This window comes from Pipistrellus kuhlii, unplaced genomic scaffold (genome assembly GCF_014108245.1).
Source record: "Pipistrellus kuhlii isolate mPipKuh1 unplaced genomic scaffold, mPipKuh1.p scaffold_m20_p_4, whole genome shotgun sequence".
In the NCBI taxonomy this organism is placed as follows: domain Eukaryota; kingdom Metazoa; phylum Chordata; class Mammalia; order Chiroptera; family Vespertilionidae; genus Pipistrellus; species Pipistrellus kuhlii.
The window spans coordinates 52,487,047-52,514,083 of record NW_023425540.1 but is presented as its reverse complement, the minus strand read 5'-3'; the positions used below and the strand labels follow the sequence as shown (position 1 = coordinate 52,514,083).

The 27,037-nt window shown below is 37.0% G+C and overlaps 1 protein-coding gene across 12 annotated transcripts in view; it reads right to left on the bottom strand.

Annotated features, from left to right (window-relative positions):
* Positions 1-27,037, bottom strand: part of PAM (peptidylglycine alpha-amidating monooxygenase) — a 240,452-nt gene that overhangs the window by 110,088 nt on the left and 103,327 nt on the right. For all 12 annotated transcript variants that reach the window (XM_036410914.2, XM_036410915.2, XM_036410916.2 and 9 more), the window contains exons 3-4: positions 23,007-23,481; positions 21,905-22,025 (exon numbers count right to left, since the gene is read on the bottom strand). In XM_036410914.2, coding sequence (XP_036266807.1) covers positions 21,905-22,025; positions 23,007-23,101 — 216 coding nt within the window. In that variant the 5' untranslated portion in view covers positions 23,102-23,481. The remainder of the gene's footprint in view (positions 1-21,904; positions 22,026-23,006; positions 23,482-27,037) is intronic.

Genomic DNA, 27,037 nt, shown 5'->3' with positions numbered 1-27,037 from the left:
ATACTAAGAATGACAATGTTGAGTGCATAGTATGTGCCACTACTGTTCTAAGCACTTTACCTGTATTAATTCTTTTATTCCTTAAAACACAATCTTATGATATAGGTAATATTGTTATACCCATTTTAGAGATGAGGTAAGCCATGATTAAGTAATTTCAATTTGTTCTAACCAAAACCTGACAATAGGCAGATAGGCTTCTGAACACCCTTCTTATTAGTGCAGTTACTTAAGGAAGCTGGCAACTAATCTTTTCTCTGTCTCTTTGCAATCTAAAGCTTCTACCACCTGGAACTGTTTTCTCACACTTAAAGAAGTACTTCTGCTGATTCTCAGCCACTGAATGCTTTGTTCTAACTTACATTGCTGCTTCCTCTCAGAAAGATAGGACAAGTTTGTCATTCCTCTGGTTAAGTGCCAAGTCACATGGACCAATTACCTCATCACCCCTTAGTCTCTATCTCTTAACACATCCAGCCTTTAAAAGGTCTCCTGTCGTTTGTGTCAGCAAAGCTGAGTTCAGTTCACATTTCTTCCCTATTGCAATAGTTAACATTGAAGAAGTCTGCCTTTACCATTTTGGTGTCCACCTAGTTTACCTTTGACACTAACAAGTGCAGGAGCTGGGATCTAAACATCAGTAGTCTGACTAATAATGCATTAGAAATCATTCAAAGCACTGTGAACAATTAACGACCTAAAGGCAAATATTAAAAGAGTAAATTTAAAGTAGAAAACTTTATACTTCTAACAAGAAAGGATCCAAAGGTTGCAATGTAATGCAAACCAAATAGAGGTTGTTTTAAATTTGGACTAATAGATTTTGGTTTTATTTTAACTTTGATTTTATTATAAGCCACCTCAAGTTGTTTTTGGAATAGACAAGTTATATCCACAAATAGAAATATGAAATGCAGCAAGTGGGTTCTTTTGAGATAAGAAAGAAAACAACTAAGCACAACAAAGATTACACACATAAAACAAGGGAAACTACTACTTATATTGAAAATTGATCTGATCCATATTATAATTCTTGTTCTTATCATCAGCTAAGCAATTTAAAGTGACAGAATACATATGTAACACCTTAATCAATAAAGAAAATTTTTAAAAATAATAAAATGACAATAATATGGGAATGTCTTTCTTCAAACAGTTTGTATTTCTTGGTTTATAACTTTTGTATTTATGAGAGTGTGTTCAGATTTCAAAGGTTTCTTTACTGTTATGCTAAAATCAGTTTAAAGAAGAAAAAAAAAGAACAAAGAAAAGGCTTTGGCTGGTGTGGCTCAGTTGGCTGGAGCATGTCCTGTACACCAAAAGGTCTCAGGTTCAATTCCTGGTCAGAGCACATACCCAGGTTGCAGGTTCAATCCCCGGTAGGGGCATGTAAGGGAGGCAACCAATCTACGTTTCTCTCTACTTTTTCTCTCCCTCTCCCTCTCCCTCTCCCTCTCCCTCTCCCTCTCCTTCCAATTCTTCCTTTTTCTCTCTCTGTCTGTTTTTCTCTCAAATCAACAAACACATATCCTCAGGTGAGAAAAAGAATAAGAAGAAGTGATAAAGGACATATTCTGCAGAATAACTAGTCTACAAAATTATTTTGCAAGAGCAAAGTCAATAAAATTATGCTCTGATTGAGTATTTTACTCATGGGCCATTTTTCAAGATGAAGACTAATTCTGTTAGAAGAAAAAAAAGTAAAACTTTTTTTTTTAAAATAAGTACTTTAAAGATACAGTGTGGCCCAGCTGGTGTGGCTCAGTGGTTGAGCACTGACCTATAAACTAGTTTACAGTTTGCTTCCCAGTCAGGGCACATGCCTCGGTTGCAGGCTCCATCCCTGGTGGGGGTGTGTTGGAGGCAGCTGATCAATGATTCTCTCGCATCACTGATGTTTCTATTTCTCTCTCCCTCTCCTTTCCTCTCTGAAATAAAAATATATTTAAAAAAATACAGTATGTATCAAATCAATAATTAGCCTTCAGCAACAGTTCAATAGATCAGGGACTAGTTAAAGGTATTTAATTATTTTTTTCTACAACTGTAAAAAGTACCAGTAATTTTGGTCTGGAGTATTCTAGTTCCATAGTTTGGTTTCCAGAATTAGGTTGAGAGCTCAAGATCCAGGAGCTCAAGATCCTTGTAAAAAAGATACACCATGAAGGGTCATTTACGTGGCACAACTGGAGAAGCCTGCTCTTAAAGCTGCTGCAGGGCCACGTTCTGTCTGTCTCTCTCAGACCGGCTGAGTGTGAGTGAGCACTCTTTTTTTGTTGTTGTTCACTTTCTTCTCCCAGTTTTTTCCTGAATGGTTTAACAGGAACTGCAACTTTTTTTTTTTTTTACAGAAATAGGAACTAATTCACAGAAATGTTTCTGATCTACCGAAGGCCACCCAGGTAGGTAGTGTCAGAGTTAGAATAAAAATATTTGAATTTATGCCTTCATGACTATTACAGATAATTATATATCTTTTTTGACACTTACTAAAATTTTTTTTAAAATTTTTAATTACAGTTGATATTCAATATTCTATTAGTTTCAAGTTTTAAACTAATTAAATTGTGACTCTGAAGAGTCTTTCTACCTTCATACCTCTGTTTATGTAACTGATGAGACTGCATCCTATATTTTAAATAAAATTTCATGCTCATTAATACAGAATTATTTCTATAGCATGTCACCATGAAGAGTATTTAAATTTAAATTTTATGCTATAAGCAGTTGGTTTAAGAATTTAAGACTATAATAATGTATTATCACATAGTTAACTACCACCAACCCTGAAAATGAGAAACACACACACACACACACACACACACCCACACTAAAGCCTCGTGAGGCAACAATATTAAGAAAAGCAGAATGATGCATTTCTCAAAGTAATAAATTCATCACATCACTAATATGTGCAAATAACAAGTTGTGTTTTTCTTTTTTGCAAGATAAACACCAGGAACAATATTTAACAATGCCTTGATCAGGTAAATATGACCTCACAACTTCCGTCATTCAACAAGATAAAAAGATTCTAATGATTTAAACATATGATGGGTGCTTAGCATATGATACCTTGAGGGAGAACCCTGATTGTGCCTCCTACTACAATCTAGAAGATTTCCATCATAATTATTTCCCATTTTAATGCCACCAAGTAGGTATTACTGACACTCATTTAAAGATGGGAAAAAAAACTTACGTTCAAGAAGACAAATAAATTGTTTGTGATTTGAAAAAAATCCTGGAAATGGATGAAATGGAATTTGAACCCAGTTCACTACAGTACTTCTCTTTCCACTATGGGAAGACAGATATTAAAAAGGGGGAGAGGCAGGCAGAGAATAATCAAAGAAGTTACATGTATGTATGCATAGTCCATGGACACAGACAACAGTGTGGTAAAGGCCTGGGGTAGGGCAAGAGCAAGGCAGGGGTGGGGAGCAATGGGGGAAAAATGGGGGACAGCTGTAATACTCTCAACAATAAACATGAAATTTTTAAAAGGCTATTTTCAAGCCCCTTTAATATTTGAAAAGAAAATGTCAGTTCTTAGGCACAATGTTAGTTGTTTACTTGATTAATGGGAGAAATAAAGGAATCAAAGATGTATAAAATTTAATGAGAAGTTTTTGTTCAAGTCCTCGAAATTTCCAATAGCACTTGAAAACATTTCATGAAAGCTTGTCAACGAACTGCAAAAAGCCAGACTATAGAGCCACAGCTATCTAATTCTGTCACTATTTTGATTCTGCAAAGTAAAGCTATTTCAAAACATATACATAACTCAGATCAATGTTTCTCTCTAACACATCCTGAAGACACAAAAACAGCACCTTCTGCCCATTATAGTACTTCTTTTATTCGAATACACTGTTCTCGAAAGGATGCTTCTATAATTCACCCCAAACTACCAGTACAACCTTTCACAATTTTCCATATATCATCATCACAAACCCTCTTTTCCTGTCTCTGGGAAGAACACCGTAGCTGAGCTCGGCACCAGGGGATTGACTATAAAATACTGTAGATTCAAACTGCTAGCATAATGCTCAGCGGCACAAAAAGGGAGGCATATCCTGTGAATGTACACAGCCAGTCTCCGGTGCTGTCTGCTGTGGTACATCAGCCAAATCTAATCGAGAGGGACATGCTATTGCTGACGCCTCTTTACTGCTGCTGTTGGGAATGATCCTGAAAAAGCACTTTTTTTTTTCCTGACAAAAGAAGATACTGTGCTAGAAATGAAAACAAATGTGCCTAGTAGTAAAGAACTCCTACTATAGTCTATTATTACCAATTTTAAGCTGAGTTCTCAGTGCAGACAATACCAGTAAGACCTTGTTTATGTTATTTAAGAAAAGAGTTCTCTTTATTTTGATTTAGTCACTTGGGAGATGACAGAGATATAGTGGTTTCTATGGAATAAGTACTTAATAACACCAACTGCCTATTTAAATCAATACGGGACAAACAAAACCATCTGTATACCATTACATGGGAAAACTGTTCACATGAAAGCAGTAATTTCTGTTTGGGGAAACCAGAGGTACCATTCAGATGCTAGTGCTGAGCGCTATGATCTGATCCTGACTGGATAATATCCTCACTGCCCTTTTATTGTTCAGGCTTAGAGAATCCCTGCAGACTGCCTTCATTACAGAGACTGCTCAATGTGGTAACACAAATGTGTGTACAGATAGACAATATGATCCTTTTGCTTATTTTGCAGCTACTTGCAAATTAGTTGTAACCCATAGAAATATCATGTTGTGTACAGTATGGTCTCTGGTAACTTTTCTCTTGTTAGCTAACCAGAGCAGTGCAACCATCTTATGGGGGCAACTGTGTCTTTGTGCCTGCTCGAAATAGGTAGCTACCTCTCTACTAACCCAGGGCATGCACATTTTGAATCCAGTCCAGAAAAACAGTGAAGGATCCATGAAGCCCTACACATGTTCACATACTCACTCTGGGTTAAATTACTTAAGTTCTCTAAAGAACTGGTGGAAATCTCCCTGATGGACCATGGTTCTTACCAGACCAACAAGACAAAAGTACAGAAAGTGTTCATTCCTCTTTGACAAGAAGGTGAATTATATTGAAAGGAAGAACACAATTGGAAAATTATTTTTTTAAAAGTTTTCTTTGAATTGATCCAGATAGAGGATACAATCAAATTGCTATTTCCCAAGGTAATTTTAGTACATGCCTCTTAAGCTTATACTGACTTCAGTGGTCTTTGTACTTTCAACCTTATCCTAGTATGAAAGAATTAGAACAAAGGAAAACTATACCAAAGTATAGGTGATTTTCTGCAGCAAAGAACTCAGGTTTAAAAAATTTACTTCTCTGAAACCAGTACTGAAGATACTTCATTACAGATTTTCTTTTTTTTTAAAATATATTTTATTGAATTTTACAGAGAGGAAGGAAGAGAGATAGAGAGCCAGAAACGTTGATGAGAGAGAAACATCGACCAGCCGCCTCCTGCACATCCCCCACCGGGGACGTGCCCGCAGCCAACGTACATGCCCTTGACCGGAATCGAACCCGGGACCCTTCAGTTCGCAGACCGACGCTCTACCACTGAGCCAAACCGGCTTTGTCCAGATTTTCTTTTGCTAAGTCTTTCTCTTACCATATAAATTAAAAAATATGTTGTCCATTTTTTATATTTATTAGGGTCTGGAAGAAATAGCTACAGTGAAGATTTGATGTTAAATCCTTCGTAAGTGACTATAAAAGAGCATCCTCTAAAGTGCTCTATTATTGTCCTTAGCATTAAGCTAAGCTCCATTCCCAACAACTTTGTGGATGTTTATCCTAACCTACAATGCAACCTTGTTATAAAAATGTCTGCTGGCACCCTAAGCCTTTAGAATAATATCTGGCACATACTGGGAGCTCTATAAATATCTGTTGAATTTTGCATGAATCACCTTCTTCCTTTGGTGGCAATAAGCTCAGTTTAAGAAAGGCTGAACGGAAACCTGTGTTGTAGATGCTGCCTAATTAGGGTTTTACACAGCGTCCCTTTTTCATATGAATTTTATCCTTCAGTTGATTCATCCCAGAATCCCATTTGCATTTTTAAACTATAATCACATTGTGGCTGATGATGACAAGATGCTCCATGCCAAGTAACTGAAATGGGAGCTACTTTCCTGGCAAGGACTCTTCTTTGGGAATCACCAATGCATACTAGCAAATGATGAAGAAAAAAATATTTTGGTGAGAGAACACCTCTTAGAGCTCTCACACAGTTTCATTTCAGAGGAAACCAGAAAGAGCATACTGATAATCCTATATAATAAAAGCCTAATATGCTAAGTGTCTGGTGGCCATTCAACCAAAGTATAATATGCTAATAATATGTTAAGGCTGCTCAACCACTTGCTATGACATGCACTGATCACCAGGGGGAAGCTGACTGGTCAACCAGTCAATATGTTGTGCACTGACCACCTTCCAACCACTAGGTTAGCTTGTTCCTGGGGTCTGGCCAATCGGGATTGAGCAACACGGGCTGGACATGCCCTGGAGCTCTCCCACAGTCTCTCTCTGGCTAGCCCACCTCCTGAGACCCCTCTGGGGATGTTGGAGAGCTGGTTTCAGCCCAATCCTCAGGCCAGGCTGAGGGACCCCACTGGTGCAGGAGTTTGTGCACCGGGCCTCTAGTGGTCTATAATTACCAAAGCACAGCAGGGGGTAACAGGGGTGGGATCCTCCTTGGCTCTGTGGTTACAGGGTTAGTTATGTGATGGGAAGTATACTGTTTTGAACAGGGAGTTGCTGACAATCTATGCTACTCACCTTCTCTAAGCTTAAGCCAGTGGTTGATGCTTTTCACCAAGTTTCCCTAAAAGTGGAAACTGTCAATTTTCTGAACCTTGTGTCAACAGTCACTAGCCACACCTATGTTCCTCTCCTTTAGCACAGCTGACTGGAAAGGAACTATATTTATCAATCTGTTCAGCAGGCCTGGCCATCTTGAGGGAAATATGAGAGGGAAAGCTAATTCAATTCTAGGTAAAATGAAGACAACCGTGACTTGTGCAAAATAACACTTTTTCTTTAAAAGAAGAGGTACAAGCATGAAGTACTTCTGCTTAATGATGAAGTCACACATTTGGTTAACTATGATGAAGGGCAGGTTCATTCTGCTTCTCTTCACCTCCCTCACAGTGATTCCATTACCACTAATTTCCTTCAGACTTGCAACTCATAAAGAAAACATTATAGTAGGTTTGCATCCTTTGCCTTGAACTTCTAAGAGGAACTATAAAATCAAATACAAAAATATTCTTTGGACCCCTCTTTGCTTTTCCTCTGCAGGTCATAAACATCTCGGTTTCACAGTAGGTGTTACAACAAACCTCCTTGTTTGCTAGTCTGTCTCCTGCTATTGGCCTGTGTTTTAATGGCTGAAGCCTTGATTTATTCTTGTTTGTATTCCCAAAGGTCACCTGGCATAAGAACTGGGTATGCAGTGCTTGTTGGTTGAATTGGTCTGTTGAATTCTCTCATGCTACATGACTAATAACCTTTCATAAGGGGCCTATTCCTCCTAAAATAGCTCCAGAGCATTGAGTCACTTTTTCCTTTACGGACTTTATTTATGCTTTTTTAAAAGGCTATCAAACCAAGTTAATCCCACTGTAATTTTCCAACTTCTATCGAAAGACAAATATTCATAATTCAAGGAAAGGAACGAATCTACAAAGGTTGTCTTCTCTTTGTATTTTAACTCCCAGGGGTAGATATGTGTCATGTAGTTAATGGAGTTTTTGTAATAATGAACCAAATAGCTGTAGGAATTGCAAATGCCCACTTCCCAGACATGTTTTTACTTGTCATCAGTTCATTTTACATTGTAAACATAAATACTGCACTTCCGTGCATATTGTTCTCCTTTAAGCCAAATTGGAAAATTCCTAACACTAAATAAAAAAGTAAATTTAATGCTTTAAAATTTGCTTTGTTTTCTTACTTTTCTGAAACTTATATGCACATAAAACCTAAGTACAACAAAACTAAATAATCTTAAATTATCATTTTATAATTAGCTTTCTATTGTCGGTGACCCCTAGTAGGCATTATAAGAAAACTTGACCTTTTATACCCAGCAGTACCTCTGCAGACACCAAAGGGAAATATCCAGCAAGTAGAGTACTTCCCTGCTTTCATACTCCTGCTTTGGCATTTTAAAATCTATAATAATAAAAGCATAATTTGCTAATTAGACTGGACATCCTTCTGTCGTTCTGGACAAAGCTGGAGCTTCGAGCGAAGCCCCAGTCCTGGGTGCCAGAAGGAAGCCGGTGTCGGCAGCTGAGGGAAGGAAGGCCTACTCTTGCATGATTTTCATGCACTGGGCCTCTAGTATTTAAGTTATGATACAATGGAAAAAAGAGAAAGTGACCCTAGGCTTCTCTTAGCATCTGAGAGGTCCTGAGCAGAGAAGCTGAGTCTCTATGCATGAGAGGAAGAATCAGATAAACAAAGGTAACCGGAAGACCCCAGAGTTGAAAACTCAATTTGAACAAATCCCAGAGATGGAAGCAAGCAGGTGAGGCAGAGGCAGAGTGGTGACTGGACTAAGAGACACAGAGGTGACACTTCAGGGAGTTCTGAGGAAAGAAACTGGGCAGGCTGAATAAAGCCAGGGAAAGAAAGGGAATGGGAGCTGAAAACTTAGATAAGGCTAGTGACTGAAGAGACAGGGCATGAAATGATGAGGGTAGTCCTTTAGGAAGAACACTTGAGGAAACTGAGAATGAGCAATGAGGATGCAATGGGAGAAAGTCAAAAGGGTCTGGAAACAAACCAGGAGGTGTCGCTACCCATTTGGGTTAAGTCTGTAACCGGAGAGGAGCAACAGAAATCCAGCCAGCCAGTCAGCCACTGGTCTCATATATCTAACTATCCCCCCAATAGACACCGAGTCCACTATTGCCAGGTCCTGGACTAGACAGGGGTATACAATGGTGAGCAGAAACAGATGTTTCCTGACCTCGGATGGTCTGCTATCTGACGAGAAAACAGAGGCATGATTTGAGTAATGACACCGTAAAGGGGACCCTGAAAAGAGGCATGAGGTGCTATGAGACCTATGGCAGCTCTCTGAAAGGTGGGGGTGGGATGGGGAAGGAGGGGGAGTGGGAGGGGATCCAGAAAAGCTCCTCTGAGAAAATGATGTTCAGGTTGAGGTCTGGAAGCTGGGAAGACATTACCCAGTGTAGACAGGGAGGGTGAGCAAGAACACAGCAGGGGCAAAGACTCGACAGGCAGTGTAGGAAGCACAGGGAATGAAGGAAACCACTGTCATTGTGACAGAGAGGAAAAGGAACAAATTTGAAAGACATTTCAAAGGATGAAGTAAAAAAGATTACAGACATCTAGAATTTAAGCCATTAAGGAGTTAAACAGCCTAATGCGGTTCTAACCATTTTAACCAAGGAGATGTTTAAGTGCCTAATCAACCTGTATTTGCTAATGTGCTTTGTGCCTTGACCAAAGAACTCAGCCAATAAATATTTGATCTACACAAATATTTATTAGGCCTTGTGCAAGGCACTGGGAATATTGCCTTAACCAGACAATCTATATTACATCACATGGATCATCAGCAAACTTGCTTTCCTACATATACTCAAGAGCAGAAGAGCTAGGCATAGATTCATGAATGATCAATTAATCAATGAATATTCACTGAGTACCTTCTATGCAAAGACATTTTACAAAACACTCTGTAAATAATATCTTGTCTGCAGCACAGACAGGAGCTGGCTTCTTTTAAATATAGATGTTTGTTTGCTCAGTATGAGCCTGAACTGACAAAAATATGCACAAGGAAGAATGCGATCCAATCATTGGTTTCAGAGACCCTTCTGTGTGAAAGATTTAAAACATGACAATGAATCACTGAACGCACAATATAACCGGTCCATAAGAGTGATGCAAATTATCATGGCCTTCGGATCAGATCAGTTTCAGGCAATCTGGTGGGTTCACAGGGAGAGGGAACCATATCCTGTAAGTTAATGAATGGGGTCTGATTTCAGTAAGTGAAGATGCAGGGCAAACACATTTTCACAGTCAGAATAATGTCAGGAGATTCAACAGCATCTAGGAATACCTGGTGCCGTGTGGTAGAAAATGGGGGGACTTGGGTAGGAGATGCAGAGAATAGAACTTAAAGCAGCACTGACGGGAATCAGAGGGTAAAGAATTTAAAAACCATGTTGCATTATGGAGTGGTTAGGACAACGGAAAAACAATATAAGACTATTTGTTTTAAACTTCTTTGACTGTATTACAGTCACCTTCTTAATGCCTCATTTACTAGGCTGCCAATCCATTTTCTTCCTTACATTTACTGCGTCTGCCTTCAAAGTTTGAGGCAAGTAGTTTAAACAATACAATGTCTGTGAATACTGCCTTAGTATTTATGGAAAATACACTAAGGACAAAAAACTAAATACTTGAACATGCCCAAAATGGAGAAGTTAAATATTATAACTAATATATAACATCAATTGCAGAAATAATGAGGTAAACAGAATTTACATTTTTATAGAAGCAAACTGATCACTCATTTGGAAGCAAATGGTTTAACCATAGTTCAGTACAGCATACCATACACACTAATTTTTATTTCCATAAATGATGAAGGCTAAAATATTTTAGTGGTATTTTCCTGCTTATATTTAATTTGATGTCAGTTTTTGTTAAGAATTTTTTATTCTATTTCCAAATTAAAACATTTAAAACAATCAATTAAGCTTTTTCAGTTATGTATACATTTATTTTAAAAAGGGATAAAAGCATTAACTGTGTGCACATCTGAGATCTCTGAAAGGAAATATTCCAATCTTTCAGAAACATCATTTGCCCTTTGTAAATTGATGTTGCCATGGCAAATGTTTTCATTTAGTACTGCATTAGCTGAGGGTGGGAGGATGACACAATGTACTCATTATTTTTAGATGCCTTCCTTTTTAAAATTGCTCTCAGGTTTGTTGGATGGGTTGACTTTTGCACACGAAGACACAGCAATTCCTTTAATGTACATGTCGGATTTGTCCCTTTAGACTTGATTAAGTATTTATAGAATATATTATCTGTGAAAAGCAATCCGTTCCTTGAAAAAGTGTGTTCTGCATTTTCGCTTAAAGAATGCAACATGAATACAGCATGGTTCCTAATGCTCCTCTTGGATAGGGTTATTGAAATATCAATTCAGTTTTGGAAGATTATATGTTTCTAGGAGCTTATCCATTTCACTGAGTTTGTCCAACTTGGTAGCATATAGTTGTTCATAATACTTTCTTACAGTCCTCTGTATTTCCAAGTCATCAGTTGTTACTTTTCTTTCATTTCTGATTTTATTTTGGTGGTCTCTCATTTTCTTGAAGAGCCTGGTTAAAGGTTTGCCAATCTTGTTTATCTTTTCAAAAAAAAAAAAGCAGCAATTTGGTTTAATTGATATTTTATATTGTTTTCTTTTAGACTCTATATCACTTATTTCAATTCTGATCTTTATTATTTCCTTTCTTCTACTCATTTTGGGCTTTTTTGTTGTTCTTTCTCTAGTTACTTTTGGTATAAAGACAGATTGCTTATTTGAGATTTTTCCTGTTTCTTAAGGTAGGCCGCAATGCTATGAATTTCCTTTTCAGGACTACTTTCACTGTGTCCCACAGATTTTTTTTTTCCTTCTCATTTTCATTTATTTCAAGGCATCTTTTTATTTCTTCCTTGATCACATACTTAACCCATTCATTGTTTGATAACATGTTATTTAGCCTCCATGTTTTTATGTGTTTTTCAGTTTATTTCCTTGTGATTGATTTCTAGTTTCATACCATTATGGTCAGAGAAGATGCTTGATGTGATTTCAGTCTTCTTAAATATCTGAGACGTGTTTTATGTTCTAATAGGAAGTCTATCCTAGAAAAGAGTATATATTCTGCTGCTTTGTGGTGAATGCTCTGAAAATGTCAATTAAATCCATCTAATCTAGTGTGTCATTTCTATAAACATACAATCTTAAAAAAACTGAAACAGGCAGAGTCAGAGAATCTGAATAGACAGATTCAACTAATGAAATTGAAGCAGTAATCAAAACACTCCCAACAAACAAAAGTCTTGTACCAAATGGCTTCATAGGCAAATTTTACCAAACATTCACAGAAGAACTAAAACCTATCAGTTTCAAACTATTCTAAAAAATTTAAGAGAAACTTCCAAGCTCATTTGTAAAGCCAACATTATCATAATTATGAAGCTAGATTAAGAAACTATGAAAAAAGAAAATTATAAGCCAATATCCCTAACCTAGATGCTAAAGTCCTCAACAAAATATTAGCAAACAGATTCAGAAATACATTGAAGAGATCATACACCATGATCAAGTGGGATTTATTTTGGGGGTGCAAGGTTGATACAATATTTACAAATCAATAAATGTAATACACTACATTAACAAAATGAAAAAAAATCACATGACCATATCGATAGATGCAGAAAAAGCATTTGATAAAATCCATCTATTTATAATGAAAATTATCAGCAAAGTGGGAATAACTCAATAAAATAAAGGCCATAAATGATAATGGGCAAATACTATAAGCTTTTTCCTTATGATTTGGAGTTTATTGATATACCAAATATCCATAATGATATTTTAACCAACTTCACTTTGAATTTTTGTAACACATGTTGGGCAGATGAAGAAACTGAAGCTCACTAAGGTTTAAGTATCTTGCCTAGGATTTTGTAGCCAACAAGTGGTAGAACTAGAGTTCTGAACTGCTTTGTAAATATAATGACTGATAAGAGAAATGAGGGATGAGAGACACAGGAGTGAGAAAAGATGGCAGGAAAAAACGGGCTTTGTAAATTGTTATAAAGTTTGTGGTTTTAAATGGGGTACAGGAAGCTCTTAAAGGGGTATTTCCAGAAGGGTGGTGTGATCTGACTTCTGTGTTTATCAGATCCATGCAGCTGCTGCATAGAGCATAGGCCCTTAGGGATGTAAGGGTGCAAGGGGGACAGTTAGGAAAGCTACTGTAATGATCCAGGAAAGCGAGGATGGTGCTTGGACCAGAGGAGGAAAGATGAGTATGTGGAGAAAAGACTGGATGCTGGATATATTTGGAGGGTAGAAACAGCAGGATTTGCTGGCATATTGTTTATGGGGTATGAGAAAGAGGAGCCAAGAATCACTCCAGTATATTTGGCCTAGAGGAACTATAACTGAGGAATTACCATTTACGGATATTGAGAAGTCTGAAATACAATATTCCAAAACAGAAAACCCTTGTTTATGACCATTTACTTAGGAAAGCCAAATAGGTAACAAGGATCAGAGTGCTGTTAACCTTTCACTAGTATTTTTATTCTCTATGTTTTGTAAGTCAGAAGACATCGTTTGTGAGTGGCCAAAGGTTAAATCCATTTATTAGCGTAAATGGCATATGCAATGGTTTCGATCAAGGATCAGGGAACTGCAGCCTATGGGTGGCTGCTGTTTTAGTAAATGAAGTTTTTTTTTTTTTTTTTTTATTGGAAGACAGCCAACTCGTTCATTTACATACTGTGTATGGCTGCTTTCTAACTGCAGCGGTTACAACTGGGACCATATGGCTCTCAAGCCAAAAATATTTACTACCTGACATTTTAAGAAGTAATTTGCTAATTTCTGGCTTAGATTTAGACAGGGGCAATCACAATTGTGTTGAAATAAACCAGGTTGATTATAAGGTATCTTTCAACAGTCTGATAATCAGGAATATTGTACAAGGATTCATATTAGTGGCATTTCTTTCTGAAGATAAAAAAATGCAGTAAAAAAAGTTATTCAAGGATTTAGGATGGAGCCAATAACTTTTATTTTGGTTGTTTAACAAAATCAAGCTTTTATTTTACAACATATGTATAATAAAAACATGTATGAATGTGTACATATCCTTCACATTTAAAGCCAAAAACATCATGCATACATAAATATATATATATATATATATATATATATATATATATATATATATATATATATATATATATAGTAACATTCTCTGGGAAACACATAGGCCATTAACAGATTGGCAGTGCAGATTATCCAATGAGCATGGGTTTCAGATTCAAATAAATCTATATTTAAATCCTTGTTCCTTTATTTACTGGCTATTTAGCTATAGACAGATTATTTAATCTCCTTGAGTTTCAATTCTTTATAATAAATGGGAATAATAGTACCTTGAACAGTTTTTATGAAAATTAATGAGAATGCTTATAAAGTGACTCATACAATAGTGATACATAATGAGCACTCATTAAACATAATTTCTCCTTTACAAATTTACTAGAAAAAAACAAACAGAAAAGAACTCTAAATCTTATTGAAAAAAGAGGTGATCATAAAGGAGTCTCTTATAGTGTAGGTACTTTTTCTAATATTCTCTTAAGTTTCACATTATTTAAAAATATAAAAAGTTAATTGAAAATAAAGTCTTTTTATGTTTCAGATCTTAATAAACAAAGGTCTATGTATATTTGCAATTCTGAACCCAGGTGACATGTTTAGATTATTCTCTCAGAGGAAAACATTATTAATAGTTCAGTCATATCTTTCTGAAATGAACACTAAATAGGTTTTATAAAAATAAAGAGGAATTATGATAATTTAAACTTAAACAATAGGCATTGAGCTACATGCAACTTTAACCTGCTGTTTATAAGCTTCATTTAACATTTGTTGTTTTCTATTAAATTTGTAGCATTGAGCCTCACTGATAAAGCAAGGGGAGAATTATACAAATAAATACAAGTTGAGAATTTGACTGACACTTATCCTGAGCTTTCAAATTAGGAAGTGGAAAAACCAATTTCATGTGAGACAGATAAGTAAACAAAACAAGAGCCTGGAGACTGTCCTCTCATAATCAGCTTCTTCATTGGTAAAATAGATAAAGTTATTTCCTGGGTTTGTGGAAAGGCCAGGGTATATAGCTTTTTAATCTCTTTTGTTGCTCTTCTTTCAAACTTCAAAATTTTAGAATACCTATTGCCTAAGTCTTCCTAAATAAAAAGCAAATGCTGGACCAGAATTAGGATATTCCTCGATTTTTTTCCTTAAAGATCACCATGCTACTTTTGTTTTTTGGGGAAGGGAGAAAAAACTAAGAATGAGGGGAAAAGAAACACTAAAAGCCATGAGTCATGATCATATTTATACAATGACTTAATGTACTCAGGGTCTATTTTTTTTCTAAGCAACCAAAACGCACTGGTGCAGGACTGGCTACTGGAACCACCACTCTTTCACACTCATGGCCTCACAGTTTTTAACATTTCTGATCAGCTCCTCTCAACCAAATGGCCTTGTGTCAGAAAGCAAAAGAAAGGGAGAGATAGAAACACTCTACTGGGGATGGAGCCCACAGTCTTGGTATGTGCTCTGGGGAACTGAACCATGACCTCCTGGTTCATAGGTCGACACTCAACCACTAAGCCACACCTGCTGGGCAGCATTATTTTTTTTAATGCAAGAATTGTTTTATACTAGCAACTAAAGAGAAGGAAATAAGAAAATCAGAACCTTCAAAAAACTAAAAATTATTCCAGTAAAGCATCACCTTTTTTCTGAATTCCTTGCTAATGTTGTCCTGAATTTTAAACACTGACTGGGGCCATTTCCCCCCACGCCCCCATAATGAGAGGATTAAAACATTTAGACTCAACATATTATAATTTCCATAAAATCAGCCAGAAGCCGAACTTCTGTTCAACTAAGTGACTAGACATGAAAAAGTTAACTTAATCAATGTTCTGATTTTGAGAAAAATTAAGGAACCACAGCAATTACGCACTTAATTTGTATATCACTTCTTTGATAAACATATTCTGAACAAATACCAGTTTTAAGTGATGTTATGATTATGGCTTGACATTTTAAAATTTATTTCTCAAGTGGGTGCTGTTAAAAAAAAAACAAAAACCTGAAGTGCTAGATTCTTATTACATGATCATATGTATACACTACTGAGGCAAGGAGAATCTCTTTCCTCTTCTGTTAGAAAATGAAAAAGTTAAATTATATTAGTAAATACTTTCTAACTAATGTTCATTTTTAAGAAAAAAAAAGATAAACACTGGGAAGCTTTTGAAAAAAAATTTGTAGAAGTATTTTGTTCATTCTGGTTTTATTTCAGTGACTACATTCTTTCATATTATTTTAAAATAAGTGGTAACTTAAGACTCTAATTTCAGGTTTTTCAACTTTCTGCTCTGGGTTGTCTGATGTGATCTTTAAACTCAGAATTGTTCCATTTCCTAGGGTTCCTAGAAATATCAATAGATAATGTATGCTAATAAACACAGAGAAGGCTGCTTTCTGATTTCAAAGCATGATCTGTTACTCTTTAAAAAACAAATAAAGAACAAACAAGTGTATGCATGCACATTAGCATAACCAATGGACACAGACACTGGGGTAATGGGGGCTTGACCAGGTGAGATTGGCTGGAGGGAGGGGACAATTGGAGAAAAAAGGAGACATATGTAGAACTTTAGACAATAAAAAAGGGGGGGGGGGGACAAACAAGAATTTGCAAGACGTTTAGAAAGGAAAAAGTATACTCCTCCACAGTTTTCACACTTCTCCCAAATAAGAGAGGAACATGACTACACTAAAGACTGTGTAAAAAATGGGGGGGAGGGGGGGAAAGGATCTCAGTTACATGATCTCAAGTTATTACATTCAAAGAAAATATTTAATTTAATATTTAATTTGTAAAATCATATCATTTTCAAATTAGTTTGCATTTATAAGTCCATAGCCAAGAATATAAAGTATCTAAGTTGAACAAGTAATAGGCAAATAAAATATTATATAAACCTAGGATTTGAAGGGACTTACATTAGGAAAGAGTAATTTTTTAAGAAGATTAGTGTACAAAAGTCCTCAGCAACCTGAGGAAATCCAGGCTAATTTCAAACCGCTATAAAAAAAAAAAAAATTAAGGCTTCTACTGATGAAACTGCTTTTGATAAGTTCTCTTCTAAGGAGTATAAAAAATATATAAGAACTTGGAGGAAAACAGTGTTCTTTGATTCTCTGATCATAAGGGACATTTAATGGAAATAACTACCTAAAAATAAGCTCATTGAAAGATTTACTTCTTTGCTTACTTTCTCCAGGTTTCCCTTGTCCTGGTTCAGTGGTGTGTTTTTTTGTTTGTTTTTTTCAGGTTCGTATTTTCTGTTTGGCTACCTTTCCTCTCCTTCAGAATTATTACAATGCCTTACTTTCTCCATGAGGTCATTACTGAAAGTATAAGTTTTGGCAATTTCTTTCTCATCTTAAGGCTCATTCACATTTTCCCCAACACATATAAAAATAATGAGTTCACATTTTCTGATAGTTTACCATGTGAAGGGCAACTGGAACATGCACTGGTCTTACCTTGCTTAGACCCCAGGATAATCCTGGATAGATACTGCTATTACCTTGTCTACGGATGAAAGAGCAGGACTAGCAGGTTAAGAAACATACCTGACTGGCTTATTTCCCTCAGCATGATGTCAATGAAAGAGAAACACCATAGGACCTCACTCATTTGTGGATAATAAAGAACATTATAAACTGATGAACCAAAAGATAGATATAGAGACAGTAAAGCAACAAGCAGACTGTCAAATTACAGTGGGGAGGGTAGGGAGATCTGGGGGAGGTAATAGATCAACCGAAGGACTTGTATACATGCATATAAGTACAACCAATGGACACAAAACTCTGGGGAGGGAGGGTATGCATGGGAGGGGGGGCAATGTTAAAATATGTACACAGATAAATAATTTAATAAAAAATGTAAAAGAAAAAAAAAAAAAGGAAACATACCTGAGCCCTGGCTGGGTTGCTCAGGGGGTTGGCTCACCATCCCGTACACCAAAAGGTTGCAGCTTTAATCCTGACAGGGCGCATACCTAGGTTGCAGGTTCCATCCCCAGCCTGGGCCCATATAAAAGGCAACTGATCAATGTTTCTCTCACTCTCCCTTCTTCTCTCTTTCTCTCTCTCTAAAATCAATAAAAACATATCCTCAGGTGAGGATTTTTTTAAAAAAAAGAAGGAAACATACCTGAGCTGACACATCAAGAGCTGGGACAAGAATGCTATCAGGCTGGCCCCAAAGCCTTCGTTCTAATCCACTAGATGTTGTTTAGATTTAGACAATAAATCTTATGTAAAAGCACGATAATTATGCCATATTTTATTTAAAAATCAACCCCTATGGAATAGTTAACACATCAAACTGATGATAACACCTTCCTATGACCATGAACCGGCAGTTTGTCAAATTGTCAGGTTTATTGATATGAGAGTTGGTGACACCAAAAGCCCACAGGGTCCCCAGTGAAAAAGGAATCAAATGAGGAGGAAAGTGCTAAAAGAAGAGTGTGGAGGTACCACCACTTTGAGGCACTGCTGGATATGAAGCCAGTGCCATCAGTCAACAGATTCTACCAGGGCTACTCCAAAGCTGCTTTTTCTTCTCCCTAATCTTCCCACAGGCTGGAAAGACCACTGATCAATGAGAACTTTATGAAAGAAGACAAAAATTCTTTTTCTACATTTCAAGTCAGAGGGGAAAAAAGGATAAGCTCACTTTGATTATAAAATTGGTATTGGTATTACAATTGATAATAAAATACTTTCCCTGGACTCTCTGGAGCTAGTTTAGCGGGAGCAATTTTTAAAGCCTGCTCTGAAGTTTACGGAATAGCAGAGTGGACTGCAACTCAGAGAGGCCTGACACAACTGGATATTGTTTGGTAGAACATTAATCTAGGCATGTGCTTCATCAGCAAAAAATAAGTTAGCTGTTTAATCTATATTATAGGTGAGGATCTCTCTGCTTCAATTCTACATCTGCTGTTTCTCTATCCATAGCTGCCTAACAATCTCAAGCTTCCCAAGGAAAGAGCTTACACAAGATTTACTGATGTATCTTTTATTCTTGCCAAAATATGTGCTTTATTATAAAATCTATTGAATGAACACATCCCTTACTCAATTTGGTGTGCCTCAATGACCAACTCTGGTTCTCAGTGTTTCCCTTCTTTTAATTTTGTTGTTTTCTTAATCTTCTGCCATTAAAAAAAAACAAAACATTTTAACTCCTCAATGCTTTCCTTGTTTTTATGATTTCCTTACTCCTTTCTTTCTGATATATATAATTTTTAACTGTTCTGTTCTTCATATTCTAGTTATTCTTGATTTCTTTTTTTAATTTTTGTTCTTGATCATTCTAGTCTCTTGTATTTCTATTCTTTTGCCCTACTCTTCTTATTCCCTTCCATCTTTTATTTCTTTTCTCTGGTACTTTATTTTTCTTCCCTTGCTTTTTTTTTTAAATCTACTTTCCTTTTAAGGATCTGTGTTAAATTTACTTTCACTTGCATTTTAAGAAGATAATATTTTCTTCATCAAAAGTGCTCACACAATTAAAGCACCATGTCTTCCTTATTAAGCACACCAAGTTCAGGAGAAAAGGGATATGGGGTTTCTTTATGCACTTCTTTCGGAGTATGCTCAATAAGAAGTATACCCACCATTTCTCATGAAGGTCATAAGGTACATAATCGATATGTCAACCAAATCAAGTCAGTAAGTACTCGTGGCATACAGTCAGTAGAGGGTGATGGGGAAGTGGCAGAAACTTTAAACAGCCTGCTCTGAGCTGATTAGACAAAACAAGTGAATCATTTATCCAGTTAGGTAATTTCAGCCGCCAAGTCAGAGAAAACCCAACTGGGCTTGGCTGAAATAAGAATGGCTAACATAGTTGCAAATTCCCTAAGGAGCATTGCCACCAAGAACCTATATACCTTCCGTCTTTCTGCATTGTCTTCTACAGTATTAGTTTTACTCTAGGCATGGATCCGCTCATGAACTCAGCCAATCCTCGGACTGGCTCACAGACAACAGATAAATCGATTCCCAGCAAAAGTCCTAAGATTTAATTCGACTCGTCTTGATCATATACCTTCTTCTGAACCAATCACTGTGAAAGGGAAGGTGGGTTACAACAATCTGCTAATGTTAGTTCGTGTGATCCACTTATGGATCCTGGATAAACAACTCCTGAGAACCACAGAGTCTCAAGAGAAGGAGCAACAAAGAATTCTATGCTGGGAAGGGAACTATCACATTTTTACTGCATGAGGCAAAGCTGAATGCAGATAGTGCAAAATAACAAGCCTGTAATTTACTAAATATATATTCTTTTTCCATGGAGTTATTTTGATAATTACTAGTATAAGATTATAGTAATAATGAGTAAACACATTTTACTTTAAGAAAATGGTGTTCCTGTACATTTTTTTAAAAGTAATGAATCCCTCTAGGAACTCTTTCTGAGAATATTGACCCCAACACAATTACTTATTATGTTACATAATTTAAATGTTCTTACTATAAAATAATGAGAAGAAAAAAATAACAGAACAATGAACCACATGACTATTTGAGAAAATAAGGATATTCTTGGGAGGAAAAAGGTGCAAAAGATCACAGTGGTTTAAAAAAAAATAATATAAAGTCAGTTAAGCAAATGTAGGAGGAAAATCACTTAAAAATGAGAACAGACAAGAAGAAGCACACTTCACAAGTGAGCAACTGTCAATTACTCCTATTCCCAATTTCATTACAGCTCTTCTGACTAAATATTAAATAATGACCTTATGGGATTAAAGGCCAGAACATTAAGAACTGAACATACAGAAGAGTCATCTGGCTGGTCATCTGAGTATGGGCAGGGGTTAGGAAGGTGAGGGAAATCTTCAGAATAGTAAAAGAAGTCAATTATAGATTGTTAGATCATATACAGGTATTCAAATAAATGAATGTCAATCCTTAGTTCCCCCAAAGAGGACTATTTATATTTTCTCGAGCTTCTGAATGTCTACTTCAAAGGAATTCTCCCCAGTAAGGAGAAGATTTTTATTTTCCCAGTACTTAAAAAGACAAGAAAAATAAAATTTTATCTGCAACAGTGAGTCATCAGCCACTGCAGTTCTGTAACGGTCAGGCCTCTCCCTGTTGCGGCCCTTAGGAAGGAGTGGACTATCTTTTAAAGACACAAATAAATCGCTGCACTGCCTGCTTGCAAAGCATAATTAATTCCGGCCTTTTCATGCTTAATGAAACACCTTCAACACATGAGAGAAGTGAGTTTGAGCTTCTTGTGTATACTTACAACAGGGAAAGCCCTTGCCACAACCTAGTTCTACTCAAAATGCTATATGTGACGCTTGTATGAGTTCTGCAATCATTTCTTCATAATCTCTTAAAACAAGCAAATTGTGCTACGGAACACTTACAATCCACCACCTGTATGAATAATTCTCTTAACTTTTAAAGTGTGAAATATTTTATTTTTCTGATTCTTGGCAGGAAACACGTCTTTGGCTCTTAACTTGTGGCTGCGATAGGAGGGTATGTCAACAAAGTAAACTCGGAGATGTAGCTGCTCAATATCATTTCCTTTTATTAGAATAATTTTTCATATTTTAATCCATATGACATGCTGCAGTACAGAGGCTATTATTCCACTGAGAATTTCAAAATGTAAATAATTTTCAAGGTTCTGTTTCCAAACACAACTAACAATATGAGTAAAATTTTTTTTTTGGGGGGGGGGGAATTTAACTGAAATATATACCTTGAAAGATGTGCTCCTCTCTATTATAGTCAATTATTCTAGTCCTGAAAAGTCTTGAAAGCAAATTCTTCTTTTTAAAGAAGTTACTACTGCTATAAATGCAGTTTCTTTGCTTTAATTATAAATTGTACATAGAACAATTGAATAATAAAATATAGAATTCCCCTCACCTGTTTAGGTGTAACCCCAGGCATTCGAATGTCCAATGCAAAATCAGATGAATCGATAGGAGTTACTGGTCGGGAGGTACCAAGACATTCATTGGAAACTGATCTGGTAGTTTCTTTAAACCTTAAAAAAAAAAGGTAATTTCAATATCTTTGGACATAATGGAATTTTAATTTGACCATGAGAAAGAAAAAATAAAGGGATTCTATGACTGTAAAATTAAATATTATTGAGTTAGACCTGATGAAAAGATGTGATAACTACGTAATATTCTAAAACATTCTCAGAATTGAACTTTATAGTCCATGAGCAACAAATGTCTAACTTGTAAACAAAATATAATCAAAGCAAACAAGCAGGTTACATTTAAAACTCAGTTTAATAAAAACTTGTCAAATTATTTGTTTCTAGTTAATGAAAATGCAGTATTAATTAATTAGAAATTATCACAGGCCTGACAATTTTCTAATGGAAGAAATATTAACTATCATCTAGTAACATTTTTGTGAGCATTTTATGAGTGCCCAGTATTACTAATCTGAAACCAACACTAATAATGCTAGGAGGCACAACAGGAGGAGGGAGGGGGGCTGCGATGTGAATTACAAATGTATAAGTGCATAAATATTTAATTATGGTAATTATGAGGCGTGTGTCTACAGCTCGGTGTCTTCTCCTGAGCTATTACAGCCCCTGATCTGCTTCTCCCCATCACTTACCTGGACGGCTATGTTATTCCCCCAGCTATGCTAAAAGAAGGCATTCAAGTCTTCTTTTAGATGTAGTTTCTGAAAAACCTCCCCAAGAGGGAGCGATTTGTATTGGAAATCACAACTTCTAATTGAAGTTTGGAAAAGCCAGTCAGTGCGGCTAGGCTTCCACGACAGTGGGGCTTTTTGTTATGTTGTGGTGGTGGTTGTTTTCCTGTAAAGGGGGGACTTCACCAGAAGTTCCTGTGCTGAAATCCCAAGCCAGCCGGCTCAGCAAAGTCAAGCAGCCTGGCCGGCTCCTGGCACACGCAGGTCCCTAAAAGTGATCCCCGTTTCCCACAGCGGGCACACCCCGGCCCCCTCCGCCCCTCACACAGCCAGGGCGCACACCCACCTCTTAAAGACGGAGAGGGGGCTCCGGAAGCCCCGGCAGCCGCTCTGGCTCTGGAGCACGAGGAGGACGAGCAGCAGGCTCCGGGCGCCGGCCATGGCCACGCCGGCCGGGGAGCGGGCAGCGCGGGCGGGGGCCCGGGCAGCGCCGCTACTTCATGGCCCGGCGGGGGCGCGGGGCGCGGGGCGCGGGGTGGGGGCGCGGGCGTCCTGCTGCGGCCGCACCACCGGCGGGCAGGACCGCGAGGTGCCCGGGTCCCTAGCCGCACGCAGAAATCCCTGCGAAGGCGGTACTTTTGTCCGGTCCGCAAGCGGAAGCTTTCCTCCTTGGAGAGCTGCTTTTTCTGTTTCTTTCTTTTTTCTTTTTTTTTTTACTCTGGTGCTGCTGGAGCTAGACGCGCGGGTTCCTTATCGCCAGGCAGGGACAGGGACTGTGAGGGATATCACACAACAAACCCGCGTCAGTCATCATTCGGGACCTGCAAAAATAGAAGCAGATAATGGATGACTAACACATTACAGCATTTGTCCTCAGCAAATCCCAGGCTGAGGCTCTTTAATACATTCGCAGTTTCAAAAGCCTGAGCCCAAGCCTGGGGAAAATGCTGGTCAGTGGATCGCCCTCCCCTGCGACAGCCCCCAAGATTTCACAAAGCCCCCGTGGTCTCTCCTTCTCTCTCTCTGGGTTTGGCTCTTTCTTCCTACCTCACACCCACTCTCTCTTTCCCTCCAGACTTTCCTGTCCCCCCTTTTCTCTCTCAACCACCCCACTCTCTCGGTATTTCTTCTGACTTACTACATCATTCCCTTCTATCATAAAAAAAATGCGCTTAATACTCTGCTGAATATAAACAAACTTATTTACGCAAATGACAGGCTAAGGGCAAAAGAAAGGGGGCGCTAAGAGAAGCAGAGACAAAGCACTTGGATACAACAGTAATCAGATAGAGAAAGATGTTGAACACAAAGGCATGTTTATGTAGATGTACCACAGAGCTACAGATCTCAGGGAGAACACCCCCTGCCAGGAATGAGCACCACAGAAGCAATCAGTGAAGTTCCCAGGATCATTTCAAAGACAACCAAAAGTCTACAGCTAACAGGATACATGAAATGCAAATGCCTATTGAATAATTGTGCATCTAATATGCAAAGGAATAATGACTTATAACGTAGGCCTCCCGAAACATATTCTTCCCTGAATAAAGTTTGGACATTTACAATGTGATGCGTGCAGAAACAACAGGGAGAATCTCAGCTGGCCTCCAAATGAATCGATCTACAAAGGGTATGATTAAGAACTTAGCATTGATATAAAAAGAGGCCAGGCAGAACTGGTGCAGCATCTCAACGTTTTATGAAGAGAATCAACTAGGCTAAAATCTAACATATGCATGTTTTGATATTGCTGTTGTGCTGAACATATTTCAGACTATGTTTCAAGTTTGTAAATTGTGGCCAGAAGGCATTGTTTTCAAATCTATTATTCACAACATAAAAATGCCAGAAAGATTTCTTAAAGTTTAATTTTAACCACTGATCATAAACTTAGTTTGGGAAACCTCAAATCCAATGGCCAGATCTTACAGATTAACATCAGTAAGATCACATAGAAGTGCTCCCCAGTAATATATTAGCTTCTAAGCTATCCTCAGGAAATCACAAGATAGTGAAGCTAATCTAAAAAACAAACAAACAAAAAAACCCCAAAACTAAAACAAAAAAAAGCACAAACTAAAATTAAACGTGTGAAGACTTCATGGTCAAAGCTTTCTAGATAAAACATGAGAGAGTATCCAACCAACCCAAAGATGCTTGGGGCTGGCTCAGCAGTACCCAAGGACCACTGCTAATTTACATAAGCAATGATATTTTTAAAAGACTGATGATATTTGTTTGAACTTTCTCTTTGGCTTGCTGTTTGAACTTTCAGGGAGAAAAAAAAAAGAAAAAGAAGAAAAATACTTCAGCTTTGTCCCAGACCCTGGGTAAAGGAAAGAACTCCTTAAAGGGGAATAGAAACAATTGGCCTGAAGGCTATGCCAGCAACAAAGTAAAATCCTGTCTGATGACAATACTTAACATTCCTTGAAGTTCCCGTTTTTTTAAATATATGTGGAGTAGGGGTAATATTTTATTATTTCATGCAGAATAGGATTCAAGGACAATCTTTTCAGTTGGCAGGGAAATGTGGTATTATACAAACACTTGAAAACAAATTTAGTATTGAAATTCTTAAACAAGAACACATCTTAAGTATTAGCCTTTGAAAAAAAATTCCACTTATCTCTGATTGATTTTATTACCTTTGATGTGCCAAAGCACCCACTAAAAGAAAAGGGAACTGAAGTTGTGGGTGGAAGCAAAGCTGAAATTTGCAGCCATGAACGAAGCACAAGGTCTTACAGGCATAAAAGCCAATTATGGTTCTCGGTACTTGATGCCTTATAAATGAGAGACAAAATACAAATCATCAGATGAAAAATAAATCATGTCTAATCATTTCATTTGTTATTTTATAATTCCTGATAATTTTTAAATATATAATATTCAAAACAATTTAGTAGTCTTCTGATTTAGCATTTTAAAAATTCAAATATATTTCTTTGAAATAATTTATTCCCTCATGTGTAATTCCATATTCTGTAGAAAATATTGTTAATATGTTGGGGTTTAATAAATGAATAAGACTAAAAGAGAATATAGCCTATTATGGGAGATGAGGACTTGATTAATAGAAGGTATGTTTAAAATATTATAAAACAAGTACTGTAAAAAGATTCAGGGAGTTTTGAGGTAGGAAAGATCATTTTAACCTTCAAGAGGAGGATCAGGAAGAACAGAAAGGTAAAGCAGTCTTCAGTGGGAGCGGTGACTCCTGAGGGGAGGTTGGAGGGTGGTTGGGTTTCCACTGTAGAAGATGGGCATGGGCATTCCTGGTGCAGAAAAGGGCAGGGGCACAGGAGTCTAGGTGGGAGCAGAGTTTAAAAAATAAGTAATGCAATATAGGCTCTGCCTCGTAGACTCCAGCTGTAGATCCAGGTTGACTATTTTATTTATAATACAAAGCAAACATTCTGTTTACCGACCCATAAATTCTTAGTAAGAACAATTTACAGTGTATACCTGTACTGATATTAATTCCAGGAGCAGTACTATTACATAGCGCAGTCAAACCTAGTATAAAGGACCATAAAGCTAATTTGGCTTTTACAAAGTAAACAGTCCATTCCTTTTAATTTTCATTTGGGAAAAAAAAAAAGAAAGAAAGAAAGAAAAAGAAGAAAAAGAAAAGAAACCCCTAAAGAGTTGAATTTTGTAATGGGTCAAAGAATTAAATAAATATATTGATCATTCATTCACTGATTTATTTTTTTAACAAGAGAGAACCAGGATAGCATAGTGGCTTAGAGCTTGTAAACCAAAGAAAAACTACTCCTGGACTCCTGGCTCCACCATTGACTAGCCTTGTGAAACTACTGCATATCCAGCCTCTCTTTGATTCAGTTTCCTCAACTGCAAAGTGGAAATAATCCTACCGCACATCTCACAGGGTTGTTACAAGGAATAAATTAATTCAGATTCTTAGAAGAGTTCCAGACACATAATAAATATATGCTATTCCTATTGTTGCAACACATATTTATTGAGTATCTCAGACTATCTTAATGATGGGATGGTAATAATTGAAACAGATCAAGTTCCCACTCTTTCCAGGGGGGGAACAAATGAAAGTAACTACCAAATATAAATTTCATTTTATTTTAAGGATGTTCTATGTGGTTTCCTACAATGACTTATGATTAAACTGATTAAAGGGTACATATCCATTCACATAGCAATTTGATTCCAGGGACTTATTCTTGGGCAAAATTGAACAGTATAAACATGTTGATAAGGATATTTACTAGCACTGTTATAATAACAAAGAAATGGACGTTTATAACAGGAATCCATTTAAATGCCCATCAATGAAAGACCGGTAAAGGAAGTTATTTTGAATACTATACATCTCTTTAAAAACATTTTAAAAAT